Genomic DNA, 20,653 nt, shown 5'->3' with positions numbered 1-20,653 from the left:
ACTGATTCTGGTGCTGTGTTTGTCAAGTTTTAAACATATAATAAGGTAAAGGAGACCAAGTAGAAAGCTATAAAGCATCATTCAGATCATAGACTTAAGCTGTGCAAGCTGTTTCTTTGACTCTGGAAAGGGTGTTTGTGTACTGATCGTGGGAGCTTACTGAATGCAGGGCCAAGGGTTTACTCCTGAAGGACTTGTCTGGAAATTTCATCCTAAAGATGTTTTAAGCACTCTGTGGGATTAAATTATCTACGTTCTCAGACCTGTGAATTTTATGAAAGTTCTGAAATGTCCATTAAGGCTTTTGTAAAACTAAAACAGAATCCCTTAGTGTTAGCCCTTTGTATACATAAAATTCAATTAATTTTATTTTTAAAAATCCAAAAGTGTATTTCCTGTTGTACTATAGTTTTGAATTTAGAATGCAATCCATATGTATAATACAAATATTGCCTGGTTTTGTTTAGGTGAAGTCTCTTACATTTTGCTTCAAAGTGGGAGTGCCTACTTTTCCTCAGGCAGTATGGATGCACACAACAGATAGCATTTCTGTATTTTAGTTCTGAATGTTCACCTACTGAAGAACGTGTAATTTACCTCCTCAGGACATGTCAATAAGTGCTCATGAAGGGAGATCTGTAATTTTACATACCACAAGGATTCAGGAGATGGCATGCTTCATGCCGTGTATTATTGCCATCTACTCTTAATCTCTCTTTTCTTTTTCTTGGTAACATTTAGAGATTACCAGGAGTCTTAATTTGCATGTTCACTTTTATGGTCATGGCAGTGTGTTGTCTGCCAGTAGGAGTCTTATGGTTCAACAAAAATTTCATGCATACTAATAAGAATGCAAATGAGTGCTGATGAAAGAATGCAAATGTCTCAGGTTAGGAAATATCCAGCTTACTTGCAAAATTCCTTTCAGACAAAGGTGGAATTAAGATGAATACATCCAGATAGAATTAGAAACAGCAGTTTTAAGTGGAGGCAATGATTCATTTTGTCAAAGCTCTGCAGGGCAGGGAAGATGTTTTGGTTGCACTCTGTACATATGTGTTACCTTCTCTGCCAGGTTTAAAACATCTTGGATGACAGTGGTGAAGGCATTTTGTTTTGTTAGCTTGGGGAATGGGAATGTCATGTAGAAATTTTCCCCAGCTGTAACTATCAACTTTTAATTAAGTATATGCATGTGTGCATATGTTCAAATAAAACGAAATAAAGCACCTACTTACCTTCTTTCCATCAACAAATATTTGACTGTGATATAAAGCTGTTCAGTAATTTAAAAGTGCGTTCACCAAAGGTGTAATGCTGATCATAAAGAAAGGTGCAAGAGCTTTTTCTTTACTCAGCTGTCTTGGATATATTTTCCAGAGAGAATGCAAAATATCTAAACTTCAATAAATTATTTACTTGGATTTTATTAAAGCTAGTGCTAACTCACTAGCAAATTGGTTATATTTTTGTACACCTTCATTCTTCCTTTACTACCATGAATTTCTCTTACACGTGAGTTATAAGGTGCTGGTGCTTTTCTGAACCGTGTGCTGGGTGCTCAAAATTTTATCGATAACTTAAAAATCAAAGATTTGAAAGTCTTTTAAGAATTTCCCTATCTCAAAGAGAACCACATGAAAAATGGTGAGATTTAAATATATGAGTCCTCCCATTCTTTGGGATAACCCAAAGATTAAGGAGTGGTCAGGTGAATTATTAGTAAAATGTACTGCTTTTGAAAGACTGATAAAACTATTAGATGCTAAACTGCAGTATGCTAAAATACCCTGAATTCAGATGATGTTTTCTTTGCATTTAATCTTGTATTGCATCTTGAGCTTTATGAAGAGTATTTAAGAAGTGGATTTGCACAGAGGAATATGATAATATTAAATCTAACTAACTTCACCTTATGGATATAAAAAGGTTTTAGTACATTTTGTTACTGTATTTCTCCCTCAGCCACATGGCAGTGAAGAAATCTTTCATTAAATAATGACTTTCTTAGGCACTTCATTAGAGATACTAAAATTATTTCCTTGTAGTAATTCAGAAAATAGTATCATTGTTTGTGCCAACAAGTTTTATGTACCGTTAAGCTGAAAAAGATTTGGGCTCCTGACATTTATTAGAAAAAAAGGAAGGTTGATAGCTCTTATAAAACCATGCATTCGAGTGTTGTTAAAACTGGAAAGAAAAAGAGCGCAATGTTAAAACTGTGTGTATTACTTACGTATTTAAATAGATACAATTTTATTATGGAATGTTTGCTATGAGAAATCTTCCTAAATTAAGGTTTGTTTCATTGCTTTTGAGTGTTGGTAGTGAGTTCAGTTAATGAATGAAAATATGTTGTGTAATGCTTCTGACTTCACAGCCTCTGTTCACAGGACATGTGTTATTGTGTTACCCTTCACTGTTTTGTTTGCAGCTTGTTAAATGAGCTAGATAATTAAATGATAAAATCTTTTACTAGAATTATTCCATTCATCTGAAAATCATTAGTCAAATAACTGCTAAAAGTCACAGGTGCTCTGGAAAGAAAATCTATTGTAATGTTTATATTTCAGCAATACTTTTTAACTGCAGCATAATTTTTTGTAGTATTTCAAATTTTTTCTTTAGGGAGCAGTTGTTGTAGTCATCTGAAGTTTAAAATGCAGCGGGTGTTTTAAGAAAATACTGGCAATTTCAAAAAAAGTAAATCAATTTTTACATGCTGAGAGTTGTGGGATTGAAAACAGTGGTATTATCCTTCCATAGGTCAGAAGCAAGGCATGGCAAGGTAGAAGATGATATTTTGTTGAAAGTAATGTGTTAAATTTTGATGGTTTAAAGCTTTAATTTCTATGAGACATTTTGAAGTACTATCTTTCCTTTTTTTTTCTCCAGCTGTATCTTTTACTGTTTAGTGTCTGGTATACATATCTGAAACCTCTACTATTTTTTTGCTTTTTTCTGAATGATGTTGCTAAGTATTTCAGTATTCTGAAGCTGTTGCTATGTATGGACATAGGTAACTTCTGTCAGGAGGAAAGGCTTATGTGGTAAGATTTTCTTCAATAAAATTGTTGGTTTTTTTACAGAGTATCTGCAAGGCTGCCAGCTGAGAAGTGGCAGTCTCAGTTTAGTCTCTGATCTTTCCAGATTTTGCACTTTGAAATCTTTGTAAAATTTAAATGCTTGTAAGTACTACAGGTGCATGTAGTTCTATAAATCCTATAATTCTATAGATTTAATAGAAAGTCACTTAGTTGTATTTTGAATTACCTTAAGGGGCTGTTTTTCTTTCCACTGACATAAAACTTACAGGAAGGGTGATGTTGACTGCTCATAGTTCTGTCACTTGTCCACAGTGGCAAATTTGGATCTATTCTTTGTTAGGCCTCTGAGAAGAGCTGACAGGGACTGCTTTTAAGAAAAGTAGTTTGAGAAAGATATTTAAAAGTACGTATTTTCAGGAAGTGGCATCTGATAGACAAGAACCAAAAGTATTACCTTTCTTCATACCTTTACAGGTATTTTACCATTAAACTTTAGCATTAACCAGTTCCCATCCTTGCTAAATTCTAAGCTGTGTCTCCCTTTGTTCATATGTTAATTGGAAGCTATTCTCCCTAAAACAACTTGCATAATGCTGTTGAAGCCATGGTGTTAGTGTTTCACCTTCTATGTAATTGTATTTTCAGAAGTGAGATGATGCTATGACTCTGTGCAGATTTTAGTGTCTTAGACTAGTCTAAATCATTCCCTGGTTCCCCTCAAAATACAGCACAGATGGTATTAGAAAACTAAAATTCGGAAGAGTTCCTTCTTAAAGCATTTCTGAAACTTTATAGACGGCTACCTGTGAGGCCAGGAATTTGAGTGGGTTATAGCAAAATGTTATTTTTGCTCTAATTTTCAAGCATAGTAACAAAAATCTTAATTATCAAAGCAAACATATGAAATAACATTTTGCTGTGTCCTCAGCACTTGGAAGTGGCTTTCCGTATGTTTGTCATTCTGTTCATTACTGGCTACTTGTATTCTGCTACTAATTAATTTAAAAAATATGAGCGGAAAAGACAAATGTCATTGAAGTATCCAACATGTACCTACCAATAGTGTGAATTGAAAAGGCATGAAAAACTGCTACAGTAGTGGTATTTCTAAAAAGTGGTGTCAGGTAATTCCTCTAAATAATGTAATAATGTAATAGTTGGAGCTCTCTCCTTTAATTCATTGTCAGTACAAAGTGACACCTGTCAGCATCTACAATGGAGTCTCTATATTGCTGCCTCCCAACAGTCCCAGCTAACAGCAGTGTTAGTGATGGGAGTGGGCATCTGTCTACAGATTTTGTTCAGAAAACCTGAGCCACAGGACAATTGTTCTGCTTTCATTCCTCCATTCCTCTGCTGTCTTTTCCAGCATGAATTGACTGAAATGGAGGGATCCTTCTCCCAGGCACAGTACTTGCCCCTCCATGAAGTGGATAAACCCCCAGAGCCACAGGATGTGCTTCAGTCCAGGCTCTGCAATCCCTCAGTCAGGTCTGGGGCTGTACCTTTCATACTCGTAAAGGAATTCTACCTGGTAGTAACATAAAATGTGTTCAGCTTTAAGAAAGCCTGAAGCCTGTAAGAATCCTTTTTCTCCACAGTGGTCTAAGGCTGTTCTTACTTTTCTTTGGTCAACTTGTCATTTTCTTAGGGTATACCTCAAAGCTGTATTGCAAGCTCAACAATAAACCTGTGCCATAAGCCCTGCTTTTTAAGCCCTGTTTTGACAGCCAAGGTGATATGTAAACTGTGCCCAAGGTCTCCACACAAAGTTGACACCATCCCCTACCTCTTCCTTCTCTAAAGACTGAGTATTGAAACTGGAAATAACGTCTTGTGCTGACATTCTGGGAAATGACATGGCTTGCCAGGTTGTGGCAAATTCTATTATAATTTTTTCATAAATATCTGCTTTCTTTTACAAATTCATAATAATTTTGAGTTTTGATACTGTTTGTGATCTTTGAAATAATCAGTTTGATTTTTTTTTTCCAGCATGGATAAGAAAAAAGAGAGAAGATCCACCCACCATTGAGGTGAGATGAAATGTCTTTAAATTTTCAATTGTTGTAATGAAACTACCATTACTTAATTTATAGTGGACTCATCTGTGCAGTAATCTGTCACTTGTGGGGAGAATTTAGTATGTTCCTTGCCTAATTGATGAAAATACACACTGGGTAGGTATCTAACACTTAGAAAAAAGGAAAATAAGTGGAAATATAAACTCCATTATTTATTAGTCATTATCTGTGTGAATTCTTTTAAGATGGTATATGTAGGTTCTTTAAGATGATCATGACCATTGAAAAGTCTCTTCAATTAAACAAGTTCTTAAATTACTGCTATGACTTTTTAATTAATGCAAGGTTTTTTTCACTGTGGTTGATACTAAAACATAGGTTTCAAACCCAGCTGCCAGTGGATTCATCAAAACAGGAAAACCAATTGCACTAACATTTTAGAGTGCTAATGAGGTGGGGGAGTTACAACGACGTCTTTTTCCATAAGAGAAAGCAGAGAAATGTCCAACAGTGTCTTCCATGCTGATGAGTTTGTAAAGAGTTTGCAAACAAGTTTTACTGCTGATCTGTGTATGCAGATGCATGCACACACATACATGACTTGCCCAGCATTTCTACTGCAAGTTGCTTAAGCACCAGCTAGGAATGAGAGAGAAGATAAGACACTGTTTGCTGCAGAAGATTCAAAATGACACCCACAGAGGCAGATACCTGACTTGCATCAGAAATAACTGTGTCACGTTCAGTGAAGATATGTTGGCATCTCCAGCCATTTGGTCACTGAGATCTTCTGGAACATCCTGGCCTGTGAAAAGTTGTCCTGACTTCCTGTGTGTTGAGATGACCTCAGGAAGCTTGTCAGCTTATGCTGACAAACTGTAACTCATTGAAACAAGCTCCCACACAACATACAGCTTTCAACTAATTCTCTCTGCCCTTCTTTCCCACTTGCCACTGAGTCTATAGAGGCAGTAAGGGCTATAATACACCTATGAATGAAAGAAGTTCAAGTTAAATTTATCCTAAAAGCTATTCAGGGAAGTACTAAATGTGAGTTTGGATTTTTTGTTTGTTTGTTTTGTTTGTTTGTTTGTTTGTTTTTATTTTTTTCCCTTCCCTCCCCAATCTAGTTACTTACGCAGAGTCATGAAACAGTTGTTCCATCTAAGTTTGGACTGACCTCATTATAATTACTTCTGGCTTATACCAACTGTATGAAAACAAGCTTTATTGTTGAAATTACCAATTAATGTGATACCTGAAGATGGGAGGTGTCTTGGTTTTTGTTCTGTCATTTCTGTGAGCAAGGCTGCTATGATAGTTGCTCTGAGGTAAACCTGCTCCAAGGCAGGCAGCCTTGGGTCTGGAATTGGTGCAATAAAACTCCTCCTGGCGCTAGAGATGTTGGTTCATTTTTGAAATAGGGAGCAAGTCTCCACAGGTGAGAGAACTGTGGAACAATAGTGTTCTAAATATTTTACCTTCCAGAAAAAGCAATTTATGGAGAATGAAAGATTGCTGGGACTAATGGTGCATTCAGAGTTACAGGACTGCTTATATTTTCAGATTCATGAGGTAATAGATCTGAAAAATAATTTAGCAGCAAGGTACTTTACCTGCAGGGCTGTGCATTGACGTTATCACAGAGCAGAAGTGATAACCTAGGAATTTGAAAATAGTTACCTTTTTTCAAGTAATCTCTAAATAGGTATTTTCCTGTGTAAGAAGAAGTTGTTCAAAAGTATGTTAAAGTATGTTAAAAATTCGTGCTAGTATTGTGAAAAGAGTGCTCCAGTCATATTTTTAATATGTGATAGTGAAGCCTAATTTTTTTCTCTGTATTACAGAGAATAGTGTGGGACACTATGTATTATCTACTTTTCTCCAAATTTGAAACTGGCACAAACCCTTACATCACCATATCATTACAAATATAATTATAGTAGTGAAGTGCATATAGCATATTGTTTGGTCCCTATTTGTAGGGCTGATTTGCTTTAGTGTTTTAGCTACAGAAACTTTACTGGCTGCTATTCCATATTATATTCCCCTTTTAACAGTAAAGATGGTATGGTAAACTGCTGTTTGACAGCTATGAAAAAAGGGAGTATTTGTGGCATATTCCATGTTGGAACCCTGTATAACAAATCTCCTTGTTCTTTCATGTATTTCTTGTGAGACCAGACTATTTCTGAAAAAGGAGGTAAAGCCCACAAGTTTTGCATTTTTGCTTTAATGACACTTTGCTCTCAACATATTGTAACAACCCTAAAGTTCCTAAAGCATAAGTTTCTGGAGCTGTGCCTATGTTCCTACCTTTGCAGTCTGTAAAACTACTTTTTTGGATGGTTTTCCTTTCTTTCCTGTCCTTTGCCCTTCACTTCTTTTTTCTTTGTAATATCAAATGACATATGTTAAACCTTATTAAAATTTCTGTTCCACTTCTGTTAGCCTACCATCCCTTTTTGAATCTTACATTTGAGGATTTTATATTTGTCTGTCTGATCTTTGATTGAGCTCTTGGCTATTGATGATAGAGGTTGCCAAGCTGCTCAGGCTACCAGGTTTCATGATGAGGTCTATGATGAATTTTTAATTGAAAATACTGGAGAGATACAGTTTCACAAAGCAGCTAAATCTTACTGATCGCACTGATGACCACGTGTTGGGAACCAATGGTTTGGTAAATACTGTAGGCTAATAAAATGTCATTCATAATCATCAGGACATGTCAGTCATTTAACTGAGAACAAATGTGAGTTGTTCTGCCTCACCAGTGGTCAGAGTAGTTGGGTCATGACACCAGCTAAATCTGTTGATGATTTTCTTGAGACTTGATCATGTTTTGTATTCAGGCCATTAATTCTTCCACAAACACCTAACGGATCTTATTTTGTTTGTTTGCTTGTTTCCATTATAAATCTTTCACTTTTGCTCGGAAGTTGTTGCTTTACCTCTCACTTTCTTTAGTTTCCCTCTCTATCTTTTTTTTTTTTTTTTTAATGGAAGAATACTCCAAGTCAACTTGTACAGTGTTAGTTGTACCACATCCCTAATGGTTTCTTTCCTCCTTGTGCCCCCATCCCTTTTTCTTCATTTTTGAAGGAAGTCACTTGGACTTCTGTGTCTGGCCAGACATAACTCATGAATGCTGCTCATCACCTTGGTTATTTCTAACCTAGCCAGTTACATAAGGAATGTTAGTGCTGGAAGGTTTTAAAGTCATTTTCTGGGATACTGGTTAACAGTTGGTTGCCTTTTGATTTTTTTACAGTTGGAAATATGCCAAGTCTCAACTCAGTTGTGATAAGGGTGATAACCTGACAAATTAATGCAGATCAAGTTGTTTCTTATGTTCTGCTTAAACATATTCTGTTCCTATGGTAATCAGGGAATCAGTCTTGATATAGAATTCTGGATCATGCCTTCGCCCTGTCTGAGCATGTGTACAGTATGTGTATAGTACATATACTCCTTAATAAAACATGAGAATCTGTGCTTGAATATATATATTTTTGCTGTACTGTAGCATCCTGTCATCTGCCCCTTTATATGTATATTAAGAATGATCATATATGGTTGGCTGAGGAAAATCATTACCTTTATTCCTGAGCAGTTCTAAGTTGTATTTTAACCAGTTTAACAAGTAATGAATAACTAGGTTGATTAATACAGTTCTTTATTGTGTATATAGAAAACTAGATGTATGTAGCAAGTGTTTTGGCAAATAGGAAATGTGTCATTGTATAGGGACCTTACAGTTTTAAATTAATGAAAATGTTTTAAAGGCTGCTAATACTAAAATAATTTTAATCAAATGCTATTTTGTAGAAGCAGATTTAATAATTTATCACTTTACATGCATATTAGTTCACCTGCTAAGCTTTCATGTTGTCAAAATTTGTTAAGAAAAATTGTCTTGAGATACAGCGGTTATTTTATAGAAAGGATGCTCCATTCGTGCAAATTATTTCTTTAAGAGGCTATTCTCTTACATTCTTTGAGCCATAGTCCACCTTCTGTATGGCTCTTCCAAAAATCTGTAAGGTAAATGTAAATGTGCTGTCTTGCATGTGCTCCTATCTCCTTCTGACTACAGACTTCTCTATTGACTTTAAACATGGCATCTTTATATTTTGGATTTTTCACATCTTGTTTGGAAAGGAAAGAAAAGATACTCATGGAGGACAGGGAGGAAACCTTATTTCTTCTGGCCTTTCTGTACCTAAATTATATTTGATTTTTTTTCTTGTTTCAGAGGGCATCAGATTTGTAGAGGCTTTTAAAGAATTCTGCAATCTATAACACAAGGTATCTGAATGTATTTAGAGATCTAACCCGTATTTTCTCCTATAACAGATCTTATAGCTACACACTACTTCTGACAATGTGCTGAGGTTCAAAGGTATCTGAGATACTTGGCACTGTTTAAGGCCATGTCTGTATAATGGAAATAGAAACAGAGTTACAGATTTTCTTGGGGTGTCAGAAAACTAATGAGGAAACTTGCAATTATGGCAATGCTGAGAGAAACTGGTATGGAGGGAAATGTGGTTTATCTCTGAACCCACCAACGTGGTATCCTGTGAGTGATAGATGTGAACCTATAGTAACACATGCCTGTGTACATAGATCTTTGTACTAGATAGCACTTCCCTGTTGATACAGACACTGCTTCCTCTGTAGCACACACTGGGCTGCACAACCACAAATCTCAGTTTGAACTGAAACCTCTCTGTTGCTCCGTATGCATGTGTGTGTTATATTAATATTTCATGGGAAGTAGAGTAGAATTGCATGTTCTTTTAATTAGCATCAAGATCTGAAAATAGTTTGAAAACCACAGTAAATGACTGCTTTTCTCATGCAGTATGTACTTGTTACACAGTAATAAATTTCAGTGGGTTCTGAATTGCACAGTTGGATAGAAAGTGAAATATTAAAAAAAATTCTGTGATGACGCCTCCATTCTTTCAAACTATTTCTAGGATTTCCATAATTATCTGTTTTGACAAACTCCTTGTCAAGGGAGGAAGAAACATACTTCAGTGAGTTGTAATAAGCATAAGGTTTCTTCCTCCCACCCCCTGAATTTTTACATTGAAATTAAATTCTGTTTAGTTTGCACAATGCATACCCACTCTCCCCATTTGTTTGATCGTAAGTATTATTTATTTGAGAGATGGTATGATCAAAAGTACGTTCAGTTATTAGTTTACCCAGAATTCACATTCCTTTCAGGAGAATGGAATGCAGTTTAGAAAAATGCTTTGTTTGACACTGTTGGGATTGCATGTTACAGTTCTGCCTCTGTCTGCTTTCAGATGCTTCAGTTGAGAAGTTGTAAAATGAGAACACTGACAGGGAGATTGTACATTCTTACATAGAGACTAGGGCTTAGCACATGAGTAGTTTACTCCTGAAGCCACCAAAAGCTGCACACTATGATTTACAGTTTGAGGAAAAAATATTTAAAAAGCAGAGGGATAAACATGTCACTGAGCAAAATATTTCCCACTGTTGTTGTCCAGAATCACAACCAGGATTTGGGCCATATTCAAATAACTTAGGTTGCATTAAATAGCATTTTGCATAGTAAATTACGCTTGATTCCAGAGAGGATTATTATTCAGTAAAAAAAGGCAGAAAAACTTGATGATATAAAGAACTTAGATACAAAGACCTTAAATAGAAGGGAGTAGTCATAGAAGTCAATAAAAAAAAAATCAAGCGTTTGCAGAAGCCATCATCTTTTAGATTTTTTCCTCCTATTTGTTTTAAATTTCTCTTCATATTTGAAATGTAAGTGCTTGTCAACCTCCACAGAGGTATATTGGGGCACCAATTTGTCCCATTGCTTCCAGGTTGCCCACGCTGCAGATTTTAAGGCTGCAGAGCAAAGAGCTGCTGCTGCTCTTCCATTCCTATCCATGTGGGAGGGAACGCATGGAGCACTGGCTCTGTGTCCTAATTCACTGACAGCACAGCTGAGTGGGGGTGGAGGGCAAAGTGAAGTGTACCAGGAAAAGGGCTGGTACAGAGTACATCATATGCAGATGAAGGGGAAAGCAAGGACCAAACTGAAACTGAGTCACAGCTACAGTTCCTTGTTTGCTTTGTGGGGATCAGGGCTATGCATTGCCCTTTATTCAGGGCAGAGTGCAGTGGTGCCAGGCTAGTTTGTGGTTTTTGCTGCTTCTACAGTTTCATTGGTGATCTTGAATATGTGTGTAGATCTGGACAAATATCTTTGCAGAATTATAAAAATAATTCAGGCACAAACTCCTACTGTCTCCACGTGTTTGTGATATGCTTTATAGTCCAGTGTCTCTTTCTTTTGCCTCTTGATATGTGTTCTTGCCAAACACGTGTTACACTGTGGTGCCCTAGAAACTATGTCAGCTCATGCCAGAGATTCTGTAGTTCATAAGTAGTACTACAGTATTTAGCACTGCTTGCCTGCAGATTTAATTTAAACAAAAATTACTGTGAGTTAGAATTAGTATTTAACTGATTTATCTTGGTAGTAATGTGGTATTAGTACTGCATTTGAAACTAGATATTGCAACTGATCAGAGATTTGCTCAAAAACTGAACCTGCATAAAGCAAATCTTACATTGATTTGATTAACGTTTGTTGATTGACCAAAGATATTTAGTGTATGTTCTTTACAAAATTAGCAGTCAGTTGAGTCAGTGTTTGATTTAAATAAGTATTTTAGCTAATCCAGGTAAGGCTTCTATTTCAAACTGCTCCTCTGTTTTTGCCATGCAGTGACAGCCTTTCATTTACCACATTATTTCTCATTCCCAAGCTGGTACTGCTAAGATCATGTTCAGTTGCTGAGTTTTCAAGACCTGCCCTGGATCAGAACATTCAGTGCTTCCCAAAGATGAGGTCTGCTCTCTGCCTCCTACTCTTGAAATATGATGTAATAGCCAGTTATTTCATCTTGCTTATTTAACTTGTCAAACTGGAAAATGAAGTTTAGTTAACTAGTTTGGTGATATTCTAAAAAATGGTGATACAGCTTAATGTCTAGCATTTTGCCAGAATTTTAGTTAATTTGACAATGAAGAAAGATTCTGACATTTTAAATTGTCTTACAACAATCAACCTTTTTAATACTATGCTAAAACTATTTTTTAAATTCCATTTGTTATTTTTAAAATTTTTGTCGATTTGTAGGTATGAATTTTTAACAGGCAGCGTTCTAAGTTCAAGTTCATTCATGATTCAATCTAGACACAAAATGCAAGTATTCTATGAATATGCACTGTCTACAGTTCAAAGATCATTAATCTGTCCAGCTGTTTCTCAGTTCTGGCATCAAACAGTAACTAGCTAACCCTATTCAAATCAAGTGAAATTCTGAGTATTTCAACATATGTATTTAAAGATAACTCAGGAAGTTGAAATAGTTTCTAAGACAACATAAAGAAGCTATTTATTTCTAATTTATCAATATACAAACCTATATGAAATGAAATGTGATTTTTTTCTCAGACTTACTAATAAATAAAACCCATGTAATTAAAGAGTTAGGTCTAGTGTCTTTAGAAAACCTTCTGGAAAGTGCCAATCTGTTAAAATAACCTTTAAATCATCCCCCTTAGGCACTGTACATTGGTACTGCCTGTCTAGCCACCTGCATCCATAGTGCTCCATTCCCAGCTTTGTGCTCAGAAGTTTGAAAATGCTCTGTGGGAGGCAAGTGCTGGTGTTAGTGACGGCTGGCTTGAGGGCCGAGGGGGATACAGTGAGGGAGAAAGAGTAGGGGAGGAGTGGTTCCTCAGGCTGTGGGGTTCAGCAGGTGCTGCAGGATAGAAGGCATTCAGTGCCATTGTTTGCCTGTGGAGAAGTATAGCAACAGGTGTCCAGCCAAGATTGGTCACTACTGAGCTAGACCCACCTGAAGGAATGAGTGAGTCTGGATAACCCTCTTTTGTATTCATGACGTTTTCCTTCCAGGAGGAACTAATTTTATTCATTCTGTAAGGCTACTAGCTTATTCAGGAAGTGGAAAGAAGTTACAATGTGGGAGTCTTTACAAAGAAAAGAACACTGCATTCCAAATATTGACCCTACAAAGCAGGTATTCCAGTAGTCTTGTAGGCATCTAGAATCCTTCGTCTAAATTTTTCTCCTTGTATGGAGTGGAGGCGAATACAATTTCCATGCTGCAGCAGCAACTTTGTGATACAACTCAGCTGCCAGAGTTACGTGAGAGCTTTGAAAAATACATAGTTTGCAACAAAAGTGAAAATTTCATGCCAGTGGCAGGAAATACAGCCCGATGACTTCTGCAGAAACACCCTTGGAAGACAGCAACATGTCTTGGGCTGTGTTGCTACTATGAGCAGGCCATCTTTCATTCTTTGATCATGCAGCTGTTAACCAATACTAAGATGTCAGATTATATGCAGAAGTCAGCAGTTTCTGGATGAAAAGCAGCTGCCTCAAACTCCACAAAGGGCTGCTTTGGTATTTCCTTAATAATAATGTTCTTCAAGAAAACCTTAGACATCACTTTCTTAAACTCTGCCTTCCTGAGGAGGGAAGACATGCAGCTCCAAATGTTAGAAGCGTTAAAAACCTCATACAACTTAAAATAATCACCAAAGCTGGACAACCTGCAGTGAGTAAAATATCTTGGTTTACTTTTCACCTAAAAATAAACTGTAGAACATGTAGTTGGACCTAGCTTTTGGCATATCATGTGTATCCTATTCATGTGTAATGTATGCTGGGACCTGATGCATTTCAAAGTGAACCCCTGCATGTAGGGATTTCAACTGTTTGAAAATGTGGCTGGATATCTTAAGGCTTTTTTTTTTTTTTTTTTTTTTTAGTTTTGCAGCATAACCCCGGTTCTGAGATTTCTCTTTTAATAAAAGTGTTGAAGGACCTTTCTGATACTCTTAATATGCCATGTACTTCCTGAGAACTGCTGGTTCAAAGGGCTTATATAATTTATTTGTACAAAAAGACAGTGTTGGAAGAACAAGCTAATCCTTAGAAAACTGCAGCTGTCTGGTAGATACTATGTTCTCTGGGTTGGATAGAAAGACTCTGTATTTCCCTTAATGGTCAGCACACATTACATGTTCACGTACTTATATTTTAGCAGAAAACTTACTGGGGGGCAATTTATAGTGAAGATAGCCATCTTATAAAATACTGTGATTCATCTTGGAGGAGGATAGAAGGTAAGTGTTCTGAACCTGACAATGGAACTTAAAAAAACCACAAACAAACTAACTTTTAGCCCTCAGTTACTTTTTGTAGCAAATCAGAGAGTAAAGGATTGGTTAGCAGTGGAGTCTCAAAGTGAGAATCTATTTGACCCAATTTTTCTAACATGCCAATTGACCCAATATTTCTAATTCATATTTTCTTTCATTTGAGCACAGGATCCCAGTGATTTCAGTGTACGTGTTAGTGGCATGAATTTATTGCCAAAAATGGATGTCTACAGATACTTCATAGTTGAAAAATTTTTGTCCTGGTATGAATTGTATAGAAAATTCTGAGTAAGTCACTTCAGTTTGGGGTTTTTTTGCTGCATTTACTGATAAAGATAATTTCTTATGTTTTTCCTTTTTCTTTTTTTTTTAAGATCCACTTTTTTATTTTACTATATCACAGCTATACTCTGTCCACAGAAAGCTGATTAAAAGAGCCTTATTTGAGTCTGAAAACCAGAGAACAATTATATATCAACATTTAAAATGGACTTGGAGCATCTGGAGTTTGGTTACAGCTTCTCTTACCTGACTATGATAACTTCATGTTGAAGTAATCACTTGAAGAGATTTTAAATTAATAACAACTGTTCACAGTAAGGAAATTATGTTTGTTTAATAAATAATTTCCTGTTGTTTTAGCAGAGACAATGATGTGGTCTTCAGTTATCACAAAGGTATTTGACCTTGTTTCTTTGTAGTGGTTTAACACAAACACCATACACTTGAAATCAATAAGGTCATGGTGGATTTACATAGACGTGTGGTAAACAAGGATGGAATTGAGAGATGCCACAAAGAGGTCTTGCTATACTGACTGTTGAAAACTTGAACTTGTTATGCTTGGCAATATTTCTATTTGAGCATGTGAGAATTTTCACCCCTCTTCAGTTTGCAAAGTCATTTGTGTATTACTTGTGTATTTCCATTCAGTATTCCTGTGTGAAGGGTTCTGCCTTTGCTCTGCATATCTGTGAATTTAAGTAGAGAGGCAACTAAGAACTAAGGAGTTATTTTCCATGGTACCTCTAAGATAAGGTATATTGGGTTTGTATGGCCAGGTGTTGATAGTGGGGCAGCTACAGGGGTGGCTTCTGTGAGAAGCTGCCAAAAGCTTCCTCCATGTCTGGCAGAGAGAGTCCCAGCCAGCTCCAGGATGTATGTGGCTCTGGTCAAGGCTGGGCCCATTGGAAATGGTGGTAACGCCTCTCTGATGATATATTTAAGAAGACTTAAAAAAAAGTTTTGTGGAGTTGTAACTGTGCTCAGAGAAGAACAGGGTGACAGTATGTGAGAGGAAGAGCCCTGCAGACAGCCAGGTCAGGGGAGAAGGAGGGGCAGGAGGTGCTTCAGGCACCAGAGCTGAGGTTCCCCTGCAGCCCATGGTGCAGACCATGGTAAGGCAGCTGTGCCCCTGAGCCCATGGAGATCCACAAGGGAGGAGACCCATGCTGGAGCAGGTGGATGCCTGAGAGGAGGCTGTGATCCCATGGGAGGCCTGGGCTGGAGCAGGGTCCTAGCAGGGACCTGCAGACCCATGGAGAGGAGCCCATGCTGGAGCAGGTTTCCTGGTAGGACTTGTGACCCTGTGGGGGACCCACACTGGGGCAGGCTGTGCCTGAAGGATTGTACCCCCTGGAAGGGACCTACACTGGAGCAGTTTGGGGTGGACTGTTGCTCATGAGATGGACTCATGGAAGTTCATGGTGAACTGTCTCCCATGGGCAGGATCCGATGATGGTACAGGAGAAGGACTCCTCTCCCTGAGCAGCGCCAAGAACACATGATAACTGACCACAACCCCCATTCCCTGTCTCCCTGTGCTTGCTAGGGGAAGGAGACAGAGCTGGGAAGGAGGGAGGAGTAGGGGGAAGGTGATTTTAAGATCTTATTTTACTTCTCATCATCCTGTGATAGTATCGAGTCTGTTTTGCCTGTTACAGTATTTTGGTGTGTGATTTCTCATAGTCCTTATCTTGTGAACTCTTCATTATATTTTCTCTCCCCTGTCCAGCTGTGGAGGGGAGTGACAAGCTTTGGAGGACATCTGGCATCCAGCCATGGTCAACCCACTGTATAAGGTTTTCTTTAAATACTTTAAATACTGTCTTTTAAAGCATTCTTAGGTATTCATAATTGCTATTTCAACTCTTGGTGGTATCACATATATTTTAACACCTGAATTCCTAAAATAATGTCATGGTCTTCTGCTCATGGAAAAGGGTACTAACATAGTTTCTCCTTAACTCTTCCCATATACTTGTAATCTGGAGAAAAGAATTCAGCCTTTTTCTTCATTCTGGAGGCCATCTCTATCTACATGGCTGACTGGAAGGTGATCAGGAGTAGTCAGCATGGATTCACTGCAGATAAATCAAGCTTGACCAACCTGAATGACTTTTATGATGGAACAACTCCCTGGATGGAGGAGGGGAGAGCAGTGGAACCTCAGCTTCAGCAAGGCTTTTGACACTGTCTCTCACAACATCCTTGTAGGAAAACTCAAGGGGTGTGGATTGGATGAGTGGACAATGAGGTGGATTGAGAACTGGCTGAATGGCAGAACCCAAAGGATTGTAATCAGTAGCACAGGATTCAGTTGAAGGTCTGTCACTGGTGGTGCCCCCCAAGGTTCAGTACTGGGCCCAGTATTGTTTAACTTATCACCAGTGACTTGGATGAAGGGACAAATGCCTCCTCAGCAAGTTTGCTGCTGACACAAACCCGGGAGGAGTGGCTGATACCCCAGAGTGCTGTGCAGCCCTTCAGAAGGACCTCAACAGGTTGGAGAGATGGGCAGAGAAGAACCATCTGAAATTCAGCAAAGGCAAATGCCAGGCCCTCCACCTGGGGAAGAACAACCCCAGGCACCAGCACAGGCTGGGGCTGACCTGCTGGGGGGCAGCTCTGCAGAGAAGGACCTGGGGGTCCTGGTGGACAACAAGCTGTCCATGGACCTGCAGAGTGTCTGGTGGCCAGGGAGGCCAGTGGGATCCTGGAGGGCACTAGGAAGACCATTGCCAGCAGGTGGAGGGAGGTGATCCTGTGCCTGTACTCAGCCATGGTGAGAACCTCACCTGGTTCTGGGCTCCTCAGGACAAGAGAGACATGGAGCTCCTGGAGCAGGTCCAGCAGAGGGCAACGAAGCTGATTAGCAGCTGGAGTGTCTCTCCTGCAAGGAAAGGCTGAGGGGACTGAGGAAAAGCGGAGAAGAGATGACTGAGAGGGGACCTGATCAATGTCTATCAGTATCTGAAGGGAGGGTGCCAAGAGGATGGAGCAAAGCTCTGCTCAGTGGTGCCAAGCAACAGGACAAGAGGCAATGGGCAGAAACTGATGCACAGGAGTTCCACCTGAACATGAGGAGGAACTTCTTTACTGTGGGGTTGACCAAGCACTGTAACAGATTGACCAGAGAGGTTGAAGAGTCTTCCTTACTGGAAGTAATCAAGCACCATCTGGACACAGTCCTGTGCCCTGGGCTCTGGGATGACCCTGCTGGAGCATGGAGGTTGAATGAGGTTGGACCAAATGACCCACTGCACTATCTTCCAACCTGACCAATCTGTGATTTTATGATTTTAATTATTTATTTTTTAATCTTGCACTAGTAAGACCCCAAAGGTTGCACATCTGTTTCTCCCAAAACTGTACCCCGAGGCACAGATACCTAACACCACAGGCATAGTGAATTACATTAAGAGATGCAAATGATAAATACCTGTAAGTACCAACTCCTATATAGGAAACAATGCAAAAAGTATTATTATTTTCAATGTATTTTCACATTTATTGATGACTGTGTTTAATTTCTTAATTTCTTCTTTTTGCTCCAACAGAATAGCGAAGTGGACACTACAATGCAGTTTTGCTTCAACAAGATGATCCAGACATTAAGAACATTCTAAAATGGGGTTGAATTTGCAGTTGTGGGAAACCAATTAATTTTGCCACGTTTTATTTTACTTAAATACCTGAAAATGCAGTTTATAAAATTAAGAAAAGCAATGACTGCTTAAAATGTTTTATTGCAACTGTATTGCATTTGCTTCTCACTTACCTAATTATCTTTCTATTGTGTTCTTAGGAGATTCTTAGGAATGAAAATTATAGAGAAGAAATGAAACAGAAAGTCAAGGATGTATCTGAAAAGGATAAGCTGCTTCAGGCCAAGGAATATGAGGAAGGACTTGTTGCTGAACCAAGTCATACTCAGGTTAAAGGCCACGCATCTGCCCCTTACTATGGAAAGAAGGAGCCCTCACAAGACCCCACAAGCACTGCTAATACCTTCCAGCCAGGGGCCTGGATGCCACCAGGCACTGGTAGTAGTCAAAATAAATAAGCAATTTAATGGACAGATACTGCTAATGGATAAATATTTTAACAGAGAACATACACAGCTGTTATATACAAAAGTGCAATAAAGTAGTATTAAAGCAGTTGCGCGTTTTTTTGCAGAACTATTCGAATAGGCTGAATCATGACAAAGTATTGTAAAATGTTTCGGTTTAGTGAAAAACAGGATGTGTAACTAAGTTTGGTTTTGACAGTTGCTGTTCATCAGGTTACTCTTGAATTCACAGTTAAAAGACTATCTAAATTTTCTTAAAGTCTAAATTGGCTTTTTCTTTGAATAATAATTTAGTTTAAAAACTGTTCTTGATGTAAAAATAGTAGTTAGTACACTTACATTCTCCCAAACCTTGCCCAAGATGTCTCTTCAAAATAAATCCCTTGGCAGTGCCAGTGTGCTTTCCGTTGGCAAGCAGACAGAAAAGTTGATTTCATTAACAGGAATCACTATGACACTGCACTGATTACGCACTGTACTCATTGTAGAGACGTTCTTGTAACTTAAAAACCAGTCAACATATTTCAGTAATGTTTGATGTGCAGACGGCAATCTGCACAGGGTAAAATCAGTTAAACAACATAAAACTGTTATAATAGAAGCTAGAATATTTGATAAAGCTCCTGGAAAATAACACTAGGTGTGGGACAAGGGACTGTCATGAATATTAAAAAAAAATTAGTTTTATTCCTGGTGTATCCATGGACTTCTCTAGATGATTAGATCATTTTGGCCATAGTTTAGATACATGAAATGTGCAGATTATTTCCTTAGAGATGATATTTGAGAACTTCAAATAAAAATAGAGACCACACAATTTTTTTCAAAAAGTATCAAATTTATTTATGGAGTGTATCCCTCATCAGTTCTCCTCCCTGTGTTTCAAGCTATGTAGGTATCAAAGGTGGAACACATACATATTTGACAACACTTCATACAAAACAAGGAGACTTAATCTCACATATTTATAAAATGCCCAAATGTCGTATTCTAATAATGCTAGCTTTCACCAACAAAATTGAAATGGGATCAACTTCACATTTACTTAAAGTAATTTCAGTTAGACTCCCCACTTCTGATCCCCCTTGGTGTCAGCCAGCTCTATAGGTCTCTCTCCATTTGAACAATGGTATTATTTTAAGGTTTTATTTTTAAACCTGATCAAAGTGTAGCTGCTAGAATGCACAACTCCGTGCTGCTGTTCAGAAATATGCAAAATGTAAAATTTTAATGACTGCTACGAGCTCGGCCACCACAGACTATTATTAGAAATTAGGCTTTGAAAAATTAATCCGTTCTGTTAAGAAGAGATGAATTGGAAATAAGGTTAAATAATTTTGATGCATCTGCAACACAAACCTGACTTTTTTAACTATTTCAGCATCTTGCAACCTGTAAGGCAGCCGAGTTTCAAGGGCCATAAGAACAAAAATCCCACCTAAACTCCAGTCTTAAATCAAAGGTAGCCAGAAGGTTAGCAAGCGGAACTACTGTCACCAGCTTGTGCATCATCCTTGCACAGCCATCTGCTGTAGGTCTCTGGGGAAAAAGACTAGGCCACCTGGGTCTTTGGTCTCACTCCATTTATGCTATTCTTTGAGGCATAAAGAATTTATGAAGGTAAAAACAAATCTGTTACAGGTGGAGTGTTCAGGTGATTGTTAGGGAAGACCAAACAACATAGTACTGCATTTTATAGAACATGAGTGCCTTAAGAGAAATGAAGCTAATAAGAACAAGCAATCCGTTTCCTAGAACCTGGGCTGAAGTTAAAGGCTGTTGATGGCTGGTAGTTCAGGAAACAGGAAAAGCTCAGGTACATTATTTCTGCAGACAAACACCACCATCAAAGACACTGCAGCAGCCACTATGGGCACACACAGCCATATGCAGTGACCTTAAAAAAAATCAGTCATGTCTGCTATCTAATGCTACAGCTAGCTTGTCTCTACAGCTCTTCTCAAGGTATGCCAAAACTTACA

At 38.1% G+C, this 20,653-nt stretch overlaps 1 protein-coding gene across 1 annotated transcript in view; it reads left to right on the top strand.

Moving 5' to 3' along the window:
• NDUFAF2 (NADH:ubiquinone oxidoreductase complex assembly factor 2) overlaps positions 1-18,733 on the top strand; it is a 65,264-nt gene extending 46,531 nt beyond the window's left edge. Inside the window, exons 3-4 of the mRNA XM_082301523.1 lie at positions 5,043-5,083; positions 18,405-18,733. Coding sequence (XP_082157649.1) covers positions 5,043-5,083; positions 18,405-18,662 — 299 coding nt within the window. The 3' untranslated portion in view covers positions 18,663-18,733. The remainder of the gene's footprint in view (positions 1-5,042; positions 5,084-18,404) is intronic.
• The last annotated feature ends 1,920 nt before the right edge of the window (positions 18,734-20,653 follow it).

Source organism: Coloeus monedula (genome assembly GCF_965178545.1).
Source record: "Coloeus monedula genome assembly, chromosome: Z".
Taxonomy (NCBI): Eukaryota; Metazoa; Chordata; class Aves; order Passeriformes; family Corvidae; genus Coloeus; species Coloeus monedula.
Note: the sequence above shows the minus strand (reverse complement) of the source record. Positions and strands in the feature narration are given on the sequence as shown.